The 21,411-nt window shown below is 40.9% G+C and overlaps 1 protein-coding gene across 6 annotated transcripts in view; it reads left to right on the forward strand.

Annotated features, from left to right (window-relative positions):
- PTPN13 (protein tyrosine phosphatase non-receptor type 13) overlaps positions 1-21,411 on the forward strand; it is a 329,585-nt gene that overhangs the window by 275,137 nt on the left and 33,037 nt on the right. For 5 of the 6 annotated variants that reach the window (XM_077275828.1, XM_077275826.1, XM_077275827.1 and 2 more), the window contains 10 exons: positions 1,791-2,005; positions 2,136-2,234; positions 2,427-2,788; positions 3,785-3,947; positions 4,887-5,045; positions 5,161-5,332; positions 5,437-5,647; positions 11,103-11,173; positions 16,037-16,098; positions 18,920-19,075. In XM_077275828.1, coding sequence (XP_077131943.1) covers positions 1,791-2,005; positions 2,136-2,234; positions 2,427-2,788; positions 3,785-3,947; positions 4,887-5,045; positions 5,161-5,332; positions 5,437-5,647; positions 11,103-11,173; positions 16,037-16,098; positions 18,920-19,075 — 1,670 coding nt within the window. The remainder of the gene's footprint in view (positions 1-1,790; positions 2,006-2,135; positions 2,235-2,426; positions 2,789-3,784; positions 3,948-4,886; positions 5,046-5,160; positions 5,333-5,436; positions 5,648-11,102; positions 11,174-16,036; positions 16,099-18,919; positions 19,076-21,411) is intronic. The other variant, XM_077275830.1, reaches the window with a different exon arrangement.

Consider the following 21,411-nt stretch of genomic DNA (forward strand, 5'->3'; position numbering starts at 1 on the left):
AGTCTCTCTAATGTGTGTATGCAAACTTACTCTTCAGAGAGGAAGAGGACTAGAACTGTAGTGCCACCTATTGGAAGTAGCGATCCTAAAAGTCAATGTCGACCCTTTAACGAACCAGCACTAGAGTTCTAGTTCTCTTCCGCTCTGTAACTTTACCTCTTAGATCCCAGTTTAATATGTGTTGACACTTTTTGTGCTATCATCATGTCATGCGCTTTTTCCATCATACTTTCTGCATTAGTTGACATGCATATATGTCTGTTAATGCAGCAGTTCAATGGAAAAATTGATCCAAGTTCTATTTTCTAACACAGCAGAGAAAGCCATTCACATAGATGAGTGGTCTCATTCACTGTTTATTCTGGTGGGGAATCATCACTACTTCTGCATATCTGCTTTGTGGTTGTCGCCCTCTAGTGGTTTTCCAGAATGTTTTCACTTTAGAATTGAAAACATACCAATGTAGCGTAGTTTTGACAGTCTGCTACATGGCTGGCCTTGGTTATGTACGACCTTTGCTGTTGCTGTGCTCCAGGACTGTTTTAAGAGTTTATGCTGGCCTAAGTGCTTTCAGGCTGTGTTGATGATGAAGCGGTGCGTTTTTTGCTGTGATCTTGATAAAATCTGCACTGTTTGCCAGGATTTCTGAAAATCACAGCAAAATTATTACAGTATTGTCATGACAAGAAACTGCACTGCAGCTGCAGCGTGTGAACACAGCCTTAGGGTAAGTTCACACAGGGCGTTTTTGCTGCATTTTTTAATGCTAATTTTCAGCTGCTTTTTACAGTACCAGCAAAGCCTATGAGATTTCAGAAATCTCATGCACACACATTGGGTTTTTTTGTGTGATCAGTATTTTGTGCTTTGCTGTGTTTTTTGGACATAGAGCATGTCACTTCTTTCAGCGTTTTTGCGACGTTTTTTCACCCATTGACTTGAATGGGTGTTGAAAAAAACGCAGCAAAAACGCAGGTATCATTATTTGCTGCGTTTTTGCTGCTGAAAACCCAAGGACATTCGCATGGAGAAAGAAAAAAATGCACCAAGAAACGCATTAAAAAACGCAACAAATACGCAAAAAAAAATGCACCAAAAACGCACCTAAACCTGCGTTTTTGACGCAGCTTCTTTTCTGCCAAGATGATCAGGTTTTGCGGCAGAAAAAAAAAGCAGCAAAAACGCCCAGTGTGAACTTACCCTTAGTGCTCACTTTTGGTGTTGAGTCGGATAGCTACAGACACTGTTCTGTGAGTTTTAATGCCCCTTTTGAAAAAGCAAAGGCGAAACGGTGGCATCAGGGTGATGACGCATTACACTCTCAGCACAAGGCACTAAGCACTTTGTAAGTATCTTTTTTAAGGTGATCATCCATATCAAATAAATGTTTAGTTGCGGAGCAGTCAGCTGCAACAAGGTGCTGCAGATCCACCACTATTCTTATGAAAAGGTGCGGATGTACAGCACACATGCATTTCATGGTAGTTTTCCAAGCACCTAAAAATCTGCATGAAAAAATCTTTCTGTAAAGAAAGTTTTAATCAATTTTCCTGGAATATCAGATAGGCTGAATGGTTCACTGTGCAAAATTGTGGATGGGAGGCTAACACCTGCCGTGGTTTGGTATAAAAGCTTATACTGCAATAATTCTAAATAAAAGGGATAATAGTGTTAGTTTTTGTAGTTAATTGAAAAATAGCAGCCTGAGACTTCAATTCCCAGAGAAAATGTCAAATTTCCTTTCACTGGTATAATTGATGCGTTTTCCTTTTCTTCGTCTCGCATTTCAGAAAATATGTATGAAGTCAAACTGGTGAAGAATAGCTCTGGACTGGGCTTCAGCTTTTCACGAGAAGAAAATCTTATTCCTGGTCCTGTGGGCTCAAGCATAGTCCGAGTGAAGAAACTGTTCCCAGGTCAACCAGCTTCAGAAAGCGGCAAAATAAATGTTGGAGATGTGATCCTTAAGGTGAATGGGGCTTCATTGAGAGGACTGAGTCAGCAGGTAATATTCCTTATTTCCATGGGTTATCTCTCTATTGATCTATCTGTTTATCTTTATATTATACTAGATCAATCAGATGTTTGCGGTCTTATTTTTCTTCATATGCAATCCTATTTTTTCTCTATTTTAGGAAGTTATTTCTACTTTGAGAGGAACGTCCCCAGAAGTCACCTTGCTGATGTGCAGGCCGCCATCAGGTGTATTGCCTGAGATTCGCCCTGTTATTCTGGTAAGTGGGTACTTGGTTTGTGTTCTAATATTAACTGCACACCAGACCAAATTGATATGTATTATGCACTTTCATGAAATTACAAACATTAACGAAGCATACATTTTAGGCTCAATTCTTCTATTTTCATACCATGATGTGTTGATAAACTGATGTTTGATGCTTAAGTTAAGGTAATATTTTTCTTTGTAGACACCATTAAACTCCCCACAGCAAAGTATACCTGAAGACCAAGGCAGCAAGTATGGTTCCTTTCCTCAAGATCCTGAGGATATCTCAGACCATGAAGACAATGAGGAGATCAATGACTCTAGAGCTAGGAGAAAAAACCCTTCTAGGAGAGATAGTTATAGTGATAGTAGTGGGACTGATGAAGACTTTATACCCATACAAGAAGACACGCCAGCATGGAATGCCACAGTCTATCAAACACCAAGTGCTTCTTTGGCCCCACGCCATGCCCAGTGTGATACCTCCAACAACCAGGAAGAAACAATCCGCTCCAGCTTTTACACTCCAGAACAGACTCCTTATAAACCACGGTTTGATGACAGGTGGGAAAATATAAACTGCATATAGTAAATGGTTTCTCTATAATTTGAGCACGGCCTTCACTTTATAGAAAATGTGTGTTCAGCAAGTCAAATTCATAGGCTGGAAACCATCTTTTCTTTTTACAGAATTAAAATAAAAGCTGCTTGTTACTCATTACACTCTACTTATCTCTGGGATATTTAATCTTTCACTTGACTCTCATCAGTCTGAGGATCCCGGGTCATAGCTATAAGGTTATGCTGAAATAGCCGGTGCACCCAAACCTGGTTCCTACGGATATTCAGATGCCCACCACTATAAGCTTCCATAAAGAATGCAGACTGTAAGCCAACTTCAGCGGTAGTTGCATGTTTTCTTGGGACTTTTTGTCACCTGGTGACATAGTCTTTTATGTCTAATTGGTTGGACCACTCAGATATATTTGTTGTTTCTGTCATTTGTTGGTCCCCACATATTTTTGTCACTATTAATGGTTTGTATTGTCATATGTTTAAATGCCAACATGCCTACAACTTAGAGATGAAGTCTTTACAGAGGTGTCCTCATGTTCAACCTTCAGGTGCAATCTGCTTCTCAGCCTCCTGCTTTCCTGCTTGCTTGGGACGTAGTGTGCTCCTGGTGGTTAATAATTCAGGGTGGCAGCATGGCTGAGCCGCCATTCCGAACCCTGTGCTTTCCAATGCTGATAGCCAAGGAAGCTTTGCCTTTGCACCATCGGAGAAACACAGGTGCTCTGAAGCTAGCCAGATCCAGAGATCTGGACAGCTTCTGAACAGTGCTTGCGAGTAGCTTTGAAATAGCTTGCAGGTAAGGACTATTTGCCTCTCCTTCTCTCAGATGTGTCCGGTAATCGGCAAGGAGCTGGAAATTATAGATTCAACATCCCTCTGTTCTTTACAACAGACAAGATTTTTAAAATCGGGTAAATTGCTAAGTTAAAATAGTACACTTTAAATACTAAATTAATTTATATTTACTACTTTTCTCATGTGCAGCAATCCACCTTCTCCAGTTTCACTAGATGTTACCCCAACCCACAGTGGCAGTATTCCTCCGGTCTTACCTTCTCAAGAAAATGTACCTGATTCTAATACATTCCTTGATACCACGTCAAGTTTTAAGAACCTAGGACTCAAGGACTTGGAAGACTATGAGCCAGTAAGTCTTCCTAAGCTCTCAGCACTTTAACTTATATAAAGTATATTGCCAATGATAAATTATTTATTTCCACCTGACTGGCAAGGCTAGGATTGCATGGGAAGTAAGAACCAGTGGAGATAGTAGATATATAAGTAGAGAGTGAAATCTGAGCTAATTTTTGCATTCTCTGTAGGGAGCCCAAATTCCAGCTTACCCATGCTTCTAATGACCTAGACTAACAATGTAATAGATTCCTATGATGCTCTTCCTTTTAGTCATTAGAGCTCAAGTCACACAAATATTTACAGGTGTAATACAGGCATAAAAATCTGAATTAAATTTGACAGTCGTACCAAAGTTTTAGCTATTTGTTTTCTTGGTTTTTTTTTATATAAGTATCTATAAAAAATGCATATGTAATGCATTTAATTGAAATTAAAGGGAACCTGTCATGTTGAAAAACGCTATTAACCTGCAGATATGTGGTTAATCTGCAGGTTAATAGTGTTTTAAAGCTGTGTACTTCTGCACTGAAAACAAAGCTGTGCACTTCTGCACTGAAAACCTGGCTACAGTGAGGATATTATTCCTCCTGGCAGCCTCCAGCTTTCAGTCACCACTCAGCCAGCTTTCAGTCAGTGCTGGGATGTGGTTACATCTGCTACTCACTAAGCATTGAGCGATGACTGAAGTTTATTTCCTCACTGTAGCCAGGCTTTTAGTTCAGTGGCCCCATAGCGTTAGAACACTATTGTCCTGCAGATTAATAGCATTTGGGGTCATTTACATTTAATTGTCTCCATCTAAAACAATTATACATAATCATTTTTATTCTATGTCAGAATTAATCATGTCATCTGTGTATTTCTGAGTGCATATTCTAAATGATGGTATAAATAATAAGCTATAGCAAAATTATTGTATAAAGACGTAACATTTTGTCTCATTTCTCTTTAGGAAGTTGAGCTTCATGTCACATTGACTAAATCTGAGAAGGGAAGTCTGGGTTTTACAGTGACCAAAGCCAATGACTGCATCGGATGTTATATTCATGATATCATTCAAGATCCTGCCAAAAGTGACGGACGCCTACAGCCTGGTGATCGGCTTATTAAAGTGGGTACATTAGTCCTCTGTTTTATGAGATTTGAGGAAACTCTTGACTGCTCACATTTTTTTTCTACATTCTCATATTCTATTCTTGCTGATCTTTTTTCCCCTTTGTCATTAGGTTAATAATGTAGATGTCTCAAATATGAGCCATACTGAAGCAGTCAATCTACTTAGGGCAGCTCCCAAAACTGTCCGTCTAGTACTTGGCCGTGTACTGGAGATTCCTAAGCCACAGGTGCCTTCTCATCTCCTGCCCGACATTACACTTAGGTGCAACAAAGGCAATCTGGGTAAAGTCCTACTAAATATACATATAACTTGGTTATATTTTCTCTTTTTTTAGTGACTGGTAACCTTTTTGCAATAATGTCTCTAACACTTTTAATTTGCTTAGGTCTGTCTCTTGCTGGAGGCCCAAATAGCTCTTCTCAGGTGCTGTATGTAGAAAATATCAAGCCAGGCTCAGTAGCTGATCTAGAGGGAACATTGAGACCACTAGATATTGTACATTATGTAAATGGAGAAAGCACTTTCAACATGACCCTAGAAGAAGTAAAACATACTCTGGAGTCTGCTCTACCAGTGGTAGTATTGAAAGCTACCAGGTAAGATCTCATCTATTGCTTCCCTGACGCAAAGGTTATTTAGCCATACCTTGATGTATGCCTACACTTTAACAAGTTTTTATATGTTGATGATTCTTCCAAACACTAACCGATCTGCAGGATATTTCAGTATATGTATATACACTACAGTTCCAAAGTTTAGGGTCACCCAGACCATTTTGTGTTTTCCATGAAAACTCATACTTTTAGTAATCAAATGAGTTGCCAAATGATTTGAAAATCTAGTCCAGACATTGACAAGGTTCGAAAAAAAGATTTTTATTTGAAATAATAATTTTCTCCTTCAAACTTTGCTTTCGTCAAAGAATGCTCCATTTGCAGCAATTACGTTGCAGACCTTTGGCATTCTAGCAGTTCCATTTGCTGAGGTAATCTGGAGAAATTTCACCCCATGCTTCCAGAAGCCCCTCCCACAAGTTGGTTTGGCTTGATGGACACGTTTTGCGTACCATATGGTCAAGCTGCTCCCACAACAGCTCAATGGGGTTGAGATCTGGTGACTGCGCTGGCCACTCCACTACAGATAGAATACCAGCTGCCTGCTGCTTCCCTTCCCTGCCCTGCCCCTGTGCTTTGGGTCATTGTCCTGTTATAGGATGAAATTGGCTCCAATCAAGCGCAGTCCACAGGGTATGGCATGGCATTGCAAAATGAAGTGATAGCCTTCCTTATTCAAAATCCCTTTTACCTTGTACAAATCTCCCACTTTACCAGCACCAAAGCAACCCCAGACCATCACATTACCTCCACCATGCTTAACAGATGGCGTCAGGCACTCTTCCAGCATGTTTTCAGTTCTGCATCTCACAAATGTTCTTCTGTGTGATCCAGACACCTCAAACTTGGATTCGTCTGTCCAAAACACTTTTTTTTCCAATCTTCCTCTGTCCAATGTCTGTGTTCTTTTGCCCATATTAATCTTTTCCTTTTATTAGCCAGTCTCAGATATGGGTTTTTCTTTGCCGCTCTACCCTGAAGGCCAGCATCCCAGAGTTGCCTCTTCACTGTAGACGTTGACACTGGCGTTTTGCGGGTACTATTTAATGAAGCTCCCAGTTGAGGACCTGTGAGGCGTCGATTTCTCAAACTGCGGACTCTAGTGTACTTCTGTTGTTGCTCAGTTGTGCAGCCGGGCCTCCCACTTCTCTTTCTACTCTGGTTAGAGCCTGTTTGTGCTCTCCTCTTAAGGGAGTAGTACACACCGTTGTAGGAAATCTTCAGGTCCTTGGCAATTTCTCGCATGGAATAGCCTTCATTTCTAAGAACAAGAATAGACTGTCGAGTTTCACATGAAAGTTCTTTTTTTTCTGGCCATTTTGAGAGTTTAATGGAACCAACAAATGTAATGCTCCAGATTCTCAACTAGCTCAAAGGAAGGTCAGGTTTATAGGTTCTCTAATCAGCCAAACTGTTTTCAGCTGTGCTAACATACTTGTACAATGGTTTTCAAGAGTATTCTAACCATCCATTAGCCTTCTTACATAGTTAGCAAACACAAAGTACCATAAGAATACTGGAGTGATGGTTGTTGGAAATGGGCCTCTATATACCTATGAAGATATTGCATTACAAACCAGACGTTTGCAGCCAGAATAGTCATTTACCACATTAACAATGTATAGAGTGTATTTCTGAATCATTTAATGTTAGCTTCATTGTAAAAAACTGTGCTTTTCTTTCAAAAATAAGGAAATTGCTAAGTGACCCTAAACTTTGGAACTGTAGTGTGTGTGTTTGTATAGATAGATAGTTAGACCATTGACTGAAAAGGGGAATCTCACTTTTAATAATTTTCTAAACAAATCTTTTATAGTGGTTAGAGTTCTGATTTCTTGATACAGAGCTTCAAATTATTTGTAGAGATAACAAATTAAAAAAGCATTCTATCTCTCTGCAGCCACTGTGTACTATTTTATTATTGTGTTAATTGTACACCAATATGCAGTATGCCCCTCAGCTCCCTATTGTGTTCTGCAGGTAGCCAGAACATTATTGTTTTTAAGTCTCTGGGGTAGATTTGCTTTAAAAAAAAATGTAAGGACACGTACACTAGACAGTCTTAAAATGTGCTAAATTTATCGAGGTGGTTCATGCTGATAAATATGGCTTATCCTTAAATTGCCTAATATAAGTTTACATCAACTATTAGTTGATGGCAAAAAAATTGACATGCAGTGTTACATATTCGACCACTGCCCTTTCCTGTGAATCGATGCCACATCAGCTTACGTAACCGTTTATTGATACAACAAAATTCAGCATTTACAATATTAAATCTCCTTCTACATCTTTGCAAGGAATCTGCATCTCTGCATCAGAACAATTAGATATACCATATCAGAAGACAACAGTCTACCTGGGAATACCTCTTAAGTCCACCAATAGTTACTAAATTGCATAAAATAATTAAACATCAGTTTTGCCAAAGCACGTGTTCAGTAGGGAGTAGGGACTGTGGGAATGATAGATGGAGTACTGGTTGGGGTTAAGGAAGTCTATGGCATATCATGGCTGTCTTTCTCGCAGTCTATGGCACGCGCTCACATACTGCGCTGCTATCTCCACTGTGCTCTCTTCTTCCCCCAGCAGGATATATGTTTTGTGTATATATATATATATATATATATATATATATATATATATATATATATATATATATGAATTAACACGTGGAATTATATACTTAACAAAAAGTGTGAAACAACTGAAATTATGTCTTATATTCTAGATTCTTCAAAGTAGCCACCTTTTGCTTTGATGACTGCTTTGCACACTCTTGGCATTCTCTTGATGAGCTTCAAGAGGTAGTCACTGGGAATGGTTTTCACTTCACAGGTGTGAACTGTCAGGTTTAATAAGTGGGATCTCTTGCCTTATAAATGGGGTTGGGACCATCAGTTGTGCTGTGCAGAAGTCTGGTGGATACACAGCTGATTGTTAGAATTTGTATTATGGCAAGAAAAAAGCAGCTAAGTAAAGAAAAACGAGTGGCCATCATTACTTTAAGAAATGAAGGTCAGTCAGTCCGAAAAATTGGGCAAACTTTGAAAGTGTCCTCAAGTGCAGTGGCAAAAACCATCAAGTGCTACAAAGAAACTGGCTCACATGAGGACCGCCCCAGGAAAGGAAGACCAAGAGTCACCTCTGCTTCTGAGGATAAATTTATCCGAGTCACCAGCCTCAGAAATCGCAGGTTAACAGCAGCTCAGATTAGAGACCAGGGTCAATGCCACACAGAGTTCTAGCAGCAGACAAATCTCTACAACAACTGTTAAGAGGATACTTTGTTCAGCAGGCCTTCATGGTAAAATAGCTGCTAGTAAACCACTGCTAAGGACAGGCAACAAGCAGAAGAGACTTGTTTGTGCTGAAGAACACAAGGAATGGACATTAGACCAGTGGAAATCTGTGCTTTGGTCTGATGAGTCCAAATTTGAGATCTTTGGTTCCAACCACCGTGTCTTTGTGTGATGCAGAAAAGGTGAACGGATGGACTCTACATGCCTGGTTCCCACCGTGAAGCATGGAGGAGGAGGTGTGATGGTGTGGGGGTGCTTTGCTGGTGACACTGTTGGAGATTTATTCAAAATTGAAGGCATACTGAACCAGCATGGCTACCACTGCATCTTGCAGCGGCATGCTATTCCATCCGGTTTGCGTTTAGTTGGACCATCATTTATTTTTCAACAGGACAATGACCCCAAACACACCTCCAGGCTGTGTAAGGGCTATTTGACCAAGAAGGAGAGTTGATGGGGTGCTACGCCAGATGACCTGGCCTCCACAGTCTCCAGACCTGAACCCAATCGAGATGGTTTGGGGTGAGCTGGACCGCAGAGTGAAGGCAAAAGGGCCAACAAGTGCTAAGCATCTCTGGGAACTCCTTCAAGATTGTTGGAAGACCATTCCCGGTGACTACCTCTTGAAGCTCATCAAGAGAGACTATGCAAAGCAGTCATCAAAGCAAAAGGTGGCTACTTTGTAAAACCTAGAACATAAGACATAATTTCAGTTGTTTCACACTTTTTTGTTAAGTATATAATTCCACATGTGTTAATTCATAGTTTTTATGCCTTCAGTGTGAATGTACAATTTTCATAGTCATGAAAACACAGAAAAATCTTTAAATGAGAAGGTTTGTCCAAAACTTTGGTCTGTACTGTACAGTGGGCACAGAAAGTATTCAGACCCCTTTAAATTTTTCACTTTGTTTCATTGCAGCCATTTGGTAAATTCAAATAAGTTCATTTTTTTTCTCATAAATGTACACTCTGCACCCCATCTTGACTGAAACAGAACAGAAATGTAGACATTTTTGCTAATTTATTAAAAAGTGTATCGGATGTGTATGGTGAGAGCAGGTAGGTGTAGGCATAAAGTAAAGGTTAGCTTGACAGTGCCACTGCACCCCTTCTTGTGTTTTGGCCTGCTTTGACAGGGTGGCCTTAATGGGGAACACCAGTGGAAGTGGTAAAAGTTTTTATGGGATTGACTTTGTGAGCTGTAACTGACCCCTTCTGATTGCATATTTGGATATTGGCAAGCTAATGTTAATAGGATGCATATAGATTGTAATGCATTTGCCATGCATGTAAAAGCCTTGTTAACACACAATTCTAGGGGTAGGCAGGGGACCCTCACAGACCCCCATGAATAAACTAGATTTTAGATGTCTTACATTTAAACAATCTTATCGTAAGCCTGCAATTTACAGGAATGTTATCTGGCAGTATTAGGGTACTTGTCCACAATCAGGAAATAGCAGTGCTTTGGACACAGTGTATTTTCACTGTGTTCTAAGCATGCAGTTATATCCGCATGTATTAAGTCAACCATGGGGATTTACTGCATCCAATACATTCTATTGTGGAAATTGACATGCTGCGGCTCGTAAACCCGCACCGCGGGTGAGTTTATGCAGCGTCAATAGAAGCACAGTGGGCATGGGAATTCTATAAATCCTATCTACTGCGCTTGTATCGTAGAAGGCAACGTTTTGAACGCAGCTCAGCTTTTGTGTCCAAAACAGATTGTGGGCATGTACCCTTGTATATTCAAAATCAGAGGTTTCAGAGAGTGGTAGTTGCTGACTATAGACTTGAGACAGCCTTCAATAATGTCTAGTTATAACATTTCTTACAAATTGTCTGAAACAGTTGAAAAAAAAAGATCTGAAGTTATTTCTATTTTGATCATTCCAGTTACAAATAGATAAGTAACACTATGAATATCAACTATAAAGTTGTCCAGCTACATTAAACGTACTATATATCGTTCTAACCCAACTATTTCGATGGGACTCTATGGATGCCCATCTTATATGGATTGGGACCTCTCACCCATGTATATTTACCATTCATTTGTGTATTAGTTTGTAATGTGTCATTTTTGTTCCTTTTATTTTTCAACATGTCTTTTTTTCTTTCTCAAACAGGGAGGGAAATCCAGTGGTTCCAAACAATAAAAACCTTGTTAACGCTGGCTCTAAATTCAATCAGATTAACGGTAAAAAACATTTTTCCTGATATCACTTTTTATACACTACATACAAGATGTCTCCTGATTCTTATGTATGTACGCATGGCAAATTGACCCATGGATAGGTAGTGTAAATATATAAACATAGTACCAGTTGAAAGTTTGGACACAACAGTTCATGCACTGGTTTTCTTTGTTCTTATCGGAATGTTTACCATGTAAATTCAGACTGAAGGCAGCAAAACCATGAAGGAGCACATATGGACACAGGGAGTAAAGAAATACATGTGAAACAAACCAAGATATGTGTTGACCCTTAAATTCCTCAAAGTACCTTCCTTTGACTCTAACAAGCAGAAAAACACATCCAGCTACTGGAGTACCACATAGTCAATATAGATCATAAATAAAGGTAATCCATAGTCAGAATAATAGGACCATAAAAGACCCACTGAAGTCAATTAGAAATACACTACAGAACATAACAGTGGAAAAATTGTCCAAACAAAATAGCAAATATATATCATATAGCAAAGTTTATTAGATAGTACAAAAGGCAATAGACAGAGACAAGGCTAAAAACGTGGTGAACCAAGCCGCAGCACAAACGGTGGGAAACCGCTTAGGCTACTTTCACACTAGCGTTGTTTGCTGTACGTCGCAATGCGTTGTTTAGGAGAAACATAGATTTACATTAGCGACGCATTGCGACGTATGGCCACACGTCGCAACCGTCGTGCAATGGTTGCGTCGTGTTTTGGCGGACCGTCGTCACAAAAAAAGTTACATGAGACTTTTTTTTGCGCGTCGTGTTCGCCATTTTCAACCGCGCATGCACGGCCGAAACTCCGCCCCCTCCTCCCCGGACATTACAATGGGGCAGCGGAAACGTCGTAAGACTGCTTCCGCTGCCCACGTTGGGCATCACTTTCACAACGCGTGTCGGCACGTCGGGCCGACGCATAGCAATGGCCCCGTGCCGACGCTAGTGTGAAAGAAGCCATAATGTTCCCAAATGTCACAACAAAGAAAGCATGACTATTATTAATAGCCTCAGTACAAATATAATTAACATGGTTGTAGTAACATACCTAGTGGCGTGTGATGAGGGAACATGCAATCTCCCACCCTCCCCGACGCGCGTTTCAGAAGAAAAACTTCCTTCTTCAGGGGGCCCCTCATCACACGCCACTAGGTATGTTACTACAAGCATGTTAATTATATTTGTACTGGCGCTATTAATAATGGTCATGCTTTCTTTGTTGTGACATTTGGGAACATTATGCGGTTTCCCACCATTTCTGCTGCGGCTTGGTTCACCACGTTTTTAGCCTTGTCTCTGTCTATTGCCTTTTGTACTATCTAATAAACTTTGCTATATGATATATATTTGCTATTTTGTTTGGACAATTTTTCCACTGTTATATTCTGTGGTGTACTTCCTTTGACTCTGATGACCGCTTTATACCCACTTGGCTTTCGTGGTAATGAACCTGGAATTACTTCAAATAAATAGCTATGCCTCATCAAGAGCTCATTTGAAAGATTATTCAATATTGAAAGAATCACTCCGCTAAGTAAGCAGAAACCACAATCCATCATTACTTTAGGACAGACTGGTCAGTCATTAATGGAAGAATTTTCCAACCTTAAAAGTATGCTCAAGTGCAGTCAGAAAAATCCATCAATCCTATGATGAAACTGGCTTTCATGAGGACCGCTACAGGAAAGGAAGACCAAGAGTGGATACGTTCATCAGAATTACCAGCCTCAGAAAATGCAAATTGCTAGCACCTCAAAATTCAGACTTCACAAATAATGCAGAGACATCGAGTAGCAGACACTTCAACATTAACTGTCGAGAGGAGACTTCGAGAAGCAGACTTTTATGGTAGAATTTCTGCCAGGAAGCTATTACTGAAGGCTACAAAAAAGAAGAGGCTTGTTTGGGCTAGGAAACACAAGGATTTGTCATTAGATCAGTGGAAATCTGTACTGTGGTGTGATCAGTCAAAAATTGAGATTTCTGGTAACAACTGCTATGACTGGTGCTGCACATGTGAAGTATGGATGGGGAGGTTTGTTGGTGAACACTAATGGTGATTTATTCCAAATTTAAGGCACACGTATCCAGCATTGTAGCCAGATCATTCTAAAATGACATACTATCCCCATCTGGCTTGCACTTAGTGTGACTATCATTTGTGTTACAACAGGCCTATGGCCCAAAAGAAACAGCCTCTCCATTCATGTGTTGTGACTCTCAAACAGCCGCGACACTTGCAGCTGCGGCACCGAACAGCTGATTATCGGGAGCACTCCAGGTATCCGGGTTCCCAATGCAGCTATTTGGTAAGCGCTATAGCTATTTGGATAAGCACTTATCCAAAGCTATTCCATCATCCCTAGTTAGGAGGAGTTGGACGGCAGAGTGGAAAGGAAGGAACTCCTTCAAGACTATTGGAAAGCCATTGCAGGTGACGACCTGATGAAGCCGCGTGAGAGAATGTAGAGGGGGTGTAAAGATGTCATCATTATAAAATAGTGATACTTTGAGGAATTTAAGATTCAACACTTAGTTTTACACACGTTTCTTTACTCTCTTGTTTCCATATACGTTCCTTTGTGGTTTTGCTGCCTTCAGTCTGACTTTACATTGTACACATTCAAATAAGAACAAACCAAACCACTGCATGAACAGGTTTGTTCAAAGTTTTGCAAATATTTATCTGGTACTGTGTATATGAATACTTATAATATACAGTGAGTACGGAAAGTATTCAGACCCCTTTAAATGTTTCACTCTGTTTCATTGCAGCCATTTGGTAAATTCCAAAAAGTTCATTTTTTTCACATTATTGTACACTCTGCATCCCATCTTGACTGAAAAAAACAGAACTGTAGTAATTTTTGCAAATGTAATTATAAAAGAAAAAATGAAATATCACACGGTCTTAAGTATTCAGACCCTTTTCTCAGACACTCATATTTAAGTCACATTCTGTCCATTTCCTTGTGCTCCTCCTTGAGATGGTTCTACTCCTTCATTGAGTCCAGCTGTGTTTAATTAAACTGATAGGACTTGATGTGGAAAGGCACACACCTGTCTATATAAGACCTCACAGCTCACAGTACATATCAGACCAAATGAGAATCATGAGGTCAAAGGAGCTGGCCAAGGTGCTCAGAGACATAATTGTAGCAAGGCAGAGATCTGCCTAAGGTTACAACAGAATTTCTGCAGTACTCAAGGTTCCTAAGAGCACAGTGGCCTCCATAATTCTTAAATGGAAGAAGTTTGGGACTATGAGAAGTCTTCCTAGACCTGGCCGTCCAGCCAAACTGAGCAATCGTGGGAGAAGAGCCTTGGTGAGAGAGGTAAAGAAGAACTACAAGATTACTGTGGCTGAGCTCCAAAGATGCAGTAGGTAGATGGGAGAAAGTTCCACAAAGTCAGCTATCACTGCAGCCCTCCACCAATCAGGCCTTTATGGCAGAGTGGCCGACGGAAGCCTCTCCTCAGTGCAAGACATATGAAAGCCCGCATAGAGTTCGCTAAAAAAAAAAAAAGGAAGGACTCCCAGACTATGAGAAATTGAGAAATAAGATTCTCTGATCTGATGAGACGAAGATAGACCTTTTTGGTGATAATTCTAAGCGGTATATGTGGAGAAAACCAGGCACTGCTCATCACCTGCCCAGTACAATCCCAACAGTGAAACATGGTGGTGGCAGCATCATGCTATGGGGGTGTTTTTCAGCTGCAGGGACAGGACGAATGCGGCCAAGTACAGAGATATCCTGGATGAAAACTTCTTCCAGAGTGCTCTGGACCCCAGACTTGGCCGAAGGATCACCTTCCAACAAGACAATGACCATAAGCACACAGCTAAAATAACAAAGGAGTGGCTTCAGAACAACTCTTGACTGTCCCAGCCAGAGCCCTGACCTAAATCCAATTGAGCATCACTGGAGAGACCTGAAAATGGCTGTCCACCAACGTTCACCATCCAACCTGACGGAACTGGAGAGGATTAGCAAGGAAGAAAGGCAGAGGATTCCCAAATCCAGGTGTGAAAAACTTGTTGCATCATTCCCAAGAAGACTAATGTCTCGAAAGGGTGCTTCTACTCAATACTGAACAAAGGGTCTGAATACTTATGACCTTGTGATATTTCAGTTTTACTTTTTAATAAATTTGCAAAGGTTACTACATTTCTGTTTTTTCCAGTCAAGATGGGGTGCAGAGTGTACATTAATGAGAAAAAAATGGAACATTTAGAATTTATCAAATGGCTGCAATGAAACAAAGAGTGAGAATTTTTGAAGGGGTATGAATACTTTCCGTACCCACTATATGTCTAATAGTTATACATCTGCACAGTACCACTCAAAACTTTAAACGCACCTAGCTTTCCTTCTTCTTTTTGGAATATCTATATATATATACATACATACATATATATATATATATATATCTATCTAGCTATTGAACCCATTCTACGCCCGGGTGGCGATCATGATAATGGCAATGGCCGGCGCGTGTGCATTGCTATGTCGACAGTGTAGTGCAATTCTTGGTGCCGAAATCAGTGCGTGCACATCCCACAAAATCCGACGCCATTTTGGTGAAGACACTGTGTCTACAAATTCGTGCACACAGAGTCTTCAATAAAATGACGGCGTAGTGTGGTATGTGCATGCTCTGACTTTAGCGTCGCACTGCGCAAGAGTCGCCCATCTTGGCTTCAGACATAAGGACGCATTCACGGTTATATGTAAGATACTTATCTATGTGTGCAACAAGTATAGAAATATGCAGGCATGTGATTTTTTCCGACTGGTCCATGTTGTGATTCATGTTGCTCTTCCTTCATTCTTCTATTTTAGGTTATTCAAGTACAGAACGTTTGAGGCACATAAAAGACAATTCAGATGTGTTTGCACAAGAGGTAATAGTCATATGTCTTTATAGTACTGTATTAGAGTGAAAAGCAATAGCAATGGTTTTTTGGACAGGGTCTGTAATACGGTATGTCATTTGCTGGGTAAATGTGTGACCAATTCTCACACTAGTTAATTTCTTGTAATTGATGTAAAGGAGCAGTGGTCTGAAACCTGTGGCTTTTCAGCGTTCACAAAATGACAACTCCTAGCATGCTCAGGCAACCACTGCCGATAGTTGTATGGCAACAATTGGAGCCCTAGAACACAAGTCTGCGTTAGTTGTAGCATTTAATGTCCTAAAGGACTTTTTTTTTTATTTCCTGGACCCATAATGTAATTTAACCAGTACCTCACTCCTTACTATCATCAGGCTAAGGCTATAGACTCCATCCCATTAGCAATTTTTATATATTTTTTTATAAGCATCTATAGGTGTCAGGACAACTATTGTTAATTATAAACTCTCCAAATTGCTCTATTTTTCTGTACACTCCATAGGGCTTAATCTGCTGGCAATAACATAGTTACAAAGTAACCTTTGTTCTACTTATTTATTTGTTTCCCCATAAATCAATAGTGTACATAGAAACAAGGAACTTTAATATATCTTATTACAGAAATCCACTTCTGTCTCCTTCTGGACTGATCATTCATTCTGAAAATTCTCATTTCCAGGTGAAAATATATCTTCATATTTTCCCATTACTGAGAAAAGAGATGACAGTTGGTGCTCATAAAGTTCTATGGTAAGCTGTAACAGTCTTTTAAGGAGAACTTATGGAAGAGTGTGTGTGTCTGTCTCTAGCTTCTACCTCTGTAGAATTTTAAAAGCACCCACTGTCATCTCCTATCAGTCCAGGAGGAGAAAGAAGTAAGTTTCTATGATAAGATATATAATTAATGTAATTTTTTATCACTATTAATAAATAACGACAAACGACATTAATTGATGGTTAAAAAGTGTCCACGGCCTTTATTAAATTTAATGTAGAAATAACCATATCCATAAATAACGTATAACCATTTAAAAAAAAGTGTAACTGCACTTTTAAATCAATCATACACATAAGCAAGTTTGTAATATATCTTATCATATGTGGGATATGTAAGTTTTGTAACACCCATGAGTTAAGGCCCCGTCACACATAGCGATTTACCAACGATCACGACCAGCGATACGACCTGGCCGTGATCGTTGGTAAGTCGTTGTGTGGTCGCTGGAGAGCTGTCACACAGACAGCTCTCTCCAGCGACCAACGATCAGGGGAACGACTTCGGCATCGTTGAAACTGTCTTCAACGATGCCGAAGTCCCCCTGCAGCACCCAGGTAACCAGGGTAAACATCGGGTTACTAAGCGCAGGGCCGCGCTTAGTAACCCGATGTTTACCCTGGTTACCAAGAAAAACAAACAGTACATACTCGCCATCTGATGTCCGTCAGGTCCCTTGCCGTCTGCTTCCTGCTCTGACTGAGCCGCCGTACAGTGAGAGCAGAGCGCAGCGGTGACGTCACCGCTGTGCTGTGCTCTCACTGTACGGCCGGATCTCAGTCAGAGCAGGAAGCAGACGGCAAGGGACCTGACGGACATCAGATGGTGAGTATGTAGTGTTTGTTTTTTTTGGTAACCAGGGTAAATATCGGGTTACTAAGCGCAGCCCTGCGCTTAGTAACCCGATGTTTACCCTGGTTACCAGTGAAGACATCGCTGGATCGGTGTCACACACACCGATTCAGCGATGTCAGCGGGACCTCAAGGACCAAAAAACGGCCCAGGCCGTTCCGACACGACCAGCGATCTCACAGCAGGGGCCTGATCGCTGGTACGTGTCACACATAGCGAGATCGCTACTGAGGTCGCTGTTGCGTCACAAAACTTGTGACTCAGCAGCGATCTCGCTAGCGATCTCGCTATGTGTGACGGGGCCTTTACACTTCAATAAATCTGGCTAGGCCCCCTAGGATATCTTTCATGTAGAGAATAGCTATAGCAATAATGCTCCTTGGTGATAGCTGCAGGGAATTACCCAGTATGCCACCGGTGCTTGAGGAGTAATTGATGTTCATAACCTTCTGAAAACTGAAGATGTTATCATACAGGTGAAAACCGCAAGGTCTGTATGCATCAGCAAATGTATAAAGCAAGACCAGGTTCCAGTCCAAAGGTTCCATCAGTGGTCCGTTAGTGGAGAATGTTCTTCTAAGCAGTCATGTACACTGGCATAAGTGCCAGACAGTCCGTGGGATTCCTTTGTAGGCCTTGATAAGAGGCTGTAATTAGTCCTAATCTCTTTATATTGGGTGGTGAGAACCTATGGAGGCAGAATTCCCTTCAAAATGAACAGCATTGTAAGGCAACACAAGAATGGAAAACTGGTTATGGACAGGTCTGTATGTCCTGGCCAAACCTGACACAATCATCAAAGGCCTTCTTAACATTAACTTCTCGTCTTCTCTATGTACACCACTGATGGTTCAGCTGTAGGTACCAAAAACGCTTTCAGTGTTGGTCACCATTCTACTGATAACAAATCAATACAAATGTACTATTTTATTCGTACATCTGTAAGATTTGTTTTTTAGTGTAAAAAAAAAAAAAAGGTAAACAGAAACAGTTATGACTCAAAGATGTAAAATGATTTAACATTTTCAATTTCGTAAGATGGGACATTTTGAAAGATAATTATACTGCACCCAAGTAAGAATATTTTTTTTAATATCTTTGTAAAGAAAACTGAACATTATAACAGTCATTACCGTATATATTGCTCCATGAAATGGCATAATCTGAATCTTTTATATTTTTTTTTTTTGTGTGCCCATAAAGGCTGGATTAGTCCATGTTGTTTTGGAAAAGCCCCCATCTGGAGAGTTGGGATTTTCCTTGGTGGGAGGCGAATATGGGATATTTGTCAAGTCCGTCAGTCCTGGGGGTGTAGCTGACATAGAGGGGAGCTTGCAGGTTGGAGACAGATTACTTAAGGTAATTTTTCTCAAGTCCTCTCCTATCTTTTGTACACACATACACCTCTTTACATAAAGGTAGAACGTGAGATTGGTCTTAATTGTGTTTACTAGAGGTCCTAATAAAAAAAAAAAAAAACATGGATCCTAGTCTTGTAGTCTTAAGGCCCCATCTCACTAAGCGATTTACCAACGATCACGACCAGCGATATGACCTGGCCGTGATCGTTGGTAAGTCGCTGTGTGGTCGCTGGGGAGCTGTCACACAGACAGCTCTCTCCAGCGACCAACGATCAGGGGAACGACTTCGGCATCGTTGAAACTGTCTTCAACGATGCCGAAGTCCCCCTGCAGCACCCGGGTAACCAGGGTAAACATCGGGTTACTAAGTGCAGGGCCGCGCTTAGTAACCCGATGTTTACCCTGGTTACCAAAAAAAACAAACAGTACATACTCGCCTTTCGGTGTCCAGGTCCCTTGCCGTCTGCTTCCCGCTCTCACTGAGTGCCGCCGTACAGTGAGAGCAGAGCGCAGCGGTGACGTCACTGCTGTGCTCTCACTTCTCACTGTACGGCCGGCAGTCAGTGAGAGCAGGAAGCAGACGGCAAGGGACCTGACGGACATCAGAAGGCGAGTATGTATTGTTTGTTTTTTTTTTACATTTACGCTGGTAACCAGGGTAAACATCGGGTTACTAAGCGCGGCCCTGCGCTTAGTAACCCGATGTTTACCCTGGTTACCAGTGAAGACATCGCTGGATCGGTGTCACACACACCGATTCAGCGATGTCAGCGGGGCCTCAACGACCAAAAAAAGGTCCAGGCCATTCCGACACGACCAGCGATCTCGCAGCAGGGGCCTGATCGCTGGTACGTGTCACACATAGCGAGATCGCTATGGAGGTCGCTGTTGCGTCACAAAACTTGTGACTCAGCAGCGATCTCGCTAGCGATCTCGCTATGTGAGACGGGGCCTTTAATGTATTCTAGATAAGGTTTTTGTCTTTAGTTTATAGAATGGCATCGCGAAAGCAGACCCCCATTAAGCTACATACGCTTTATTAGGCATAAGAAAAAACAATTACAAAATAACTAAACTTTAATTTGTTTAATAATTCTGTCTACCATGGAAAAGTATGAAACTTTGTAAATTAGTTTTTTTAGGGACTTAGTCTTTATTCCTGTATACAAAATTGTATATAAGTGGATTCCAAAACCCTTTGTTTCTTAAGACATACTCATTTGGAACACATATAATGGCAGTGAGAGGGTTAGCCCCTGTGTCTCACTAGGCCTCATTCAGACCCGATTATTTTGATCAGAGTGTGGTCTGAGTGTCATCAGACCGTACCTGGATGTTATACAAGAGCCACCCGATTATTTTCACTGACCCATAGACTTGCATATTTCCGCAAACAGTGATGGACTTGTGAATGGCCTGATAGACTATCATAAAGCACTATGTGAAAAATGGACATTTAAATAAGGCCTAAGGGTACTTTCACACTGCGTGCAGGCACACGTTCGGTGGCCCCATTGGGACTTATGTCTGAACCCCCCCCCCCGCAAAACAGGATTTGGACTCATGCGCAGACGGGACCATAGACTATAATGGTGACAGCAGAGCGAATGTGCGGAGGTGATAGACACCGACATTTTCACTGCCATCATTGTACTCCAATGAGTATGTTCTGATATCAGTGTAACTGAAGGCAGGCAAATACACGGGAGAGTGGAAGCCTCTTATATAGGGAATGCACAGTACAACAAAGGCTTAGTGACTCTTTAGCCACTACAACCCCTCGGACATTAGCCACTAGAGGGCATACTTTCATATATTTTCCAGTACTTTCTCATTATGTCATGCAGAACATAAGGATCAGTTAGTGATGACTGTGGAGGGGATGTGAAAAATTGTGGCTCCATTCTAAGTTTTTCTGTAGAATCGCATTGTTACCCCTGCTGTGTGCATTATGCCTTTTCTTCTGCATGACTTTTTGCATTATTTTGGTGCTGTGACATCATTGCATTATATTTTTTGTTGTGTTGGTTATTCCTATTCTATGACTTGATGATTTGCATTATCGCTGTAAAGTTTCAGTAGTGTCAGTTCCGTATTATAGGATCACTGAGTAGATTGTTGTCTGTGAAAGCACTGTATAATTCCTGTACTGATACATCACTAGGCGTTTCATCCTTGTTCTGTGATGTCACTGTGTGCACTATCCCTGGGTCGTAACATCCCTGTCCATAAAATTCCATTGTTGCAATGTCACTGAGTAGATTATTCTTCCACGGTCATATCATTTGTTGCATTATCTTTACGCTGTTACATCACTGTGTAGTCCCTACACTT

The sequence above is a fragment of the Ranitomeya variabilis genome, chromosome 1 (assembly GCF_051348905.1).
Source record: "Ranitomeya variabilis isolate aRanVar5 chromosome 1, aRanVar5.hap1, whole genome shotgun sequence".
In the NCBI taxonomy this organism is placed as follows: domain Eukaryota; kingdom Metazoa; phylum Chordata; class Amphibia; order Anura; family Dendrobatidae; genus Ranitomeya; species Ranitomeya variabilis.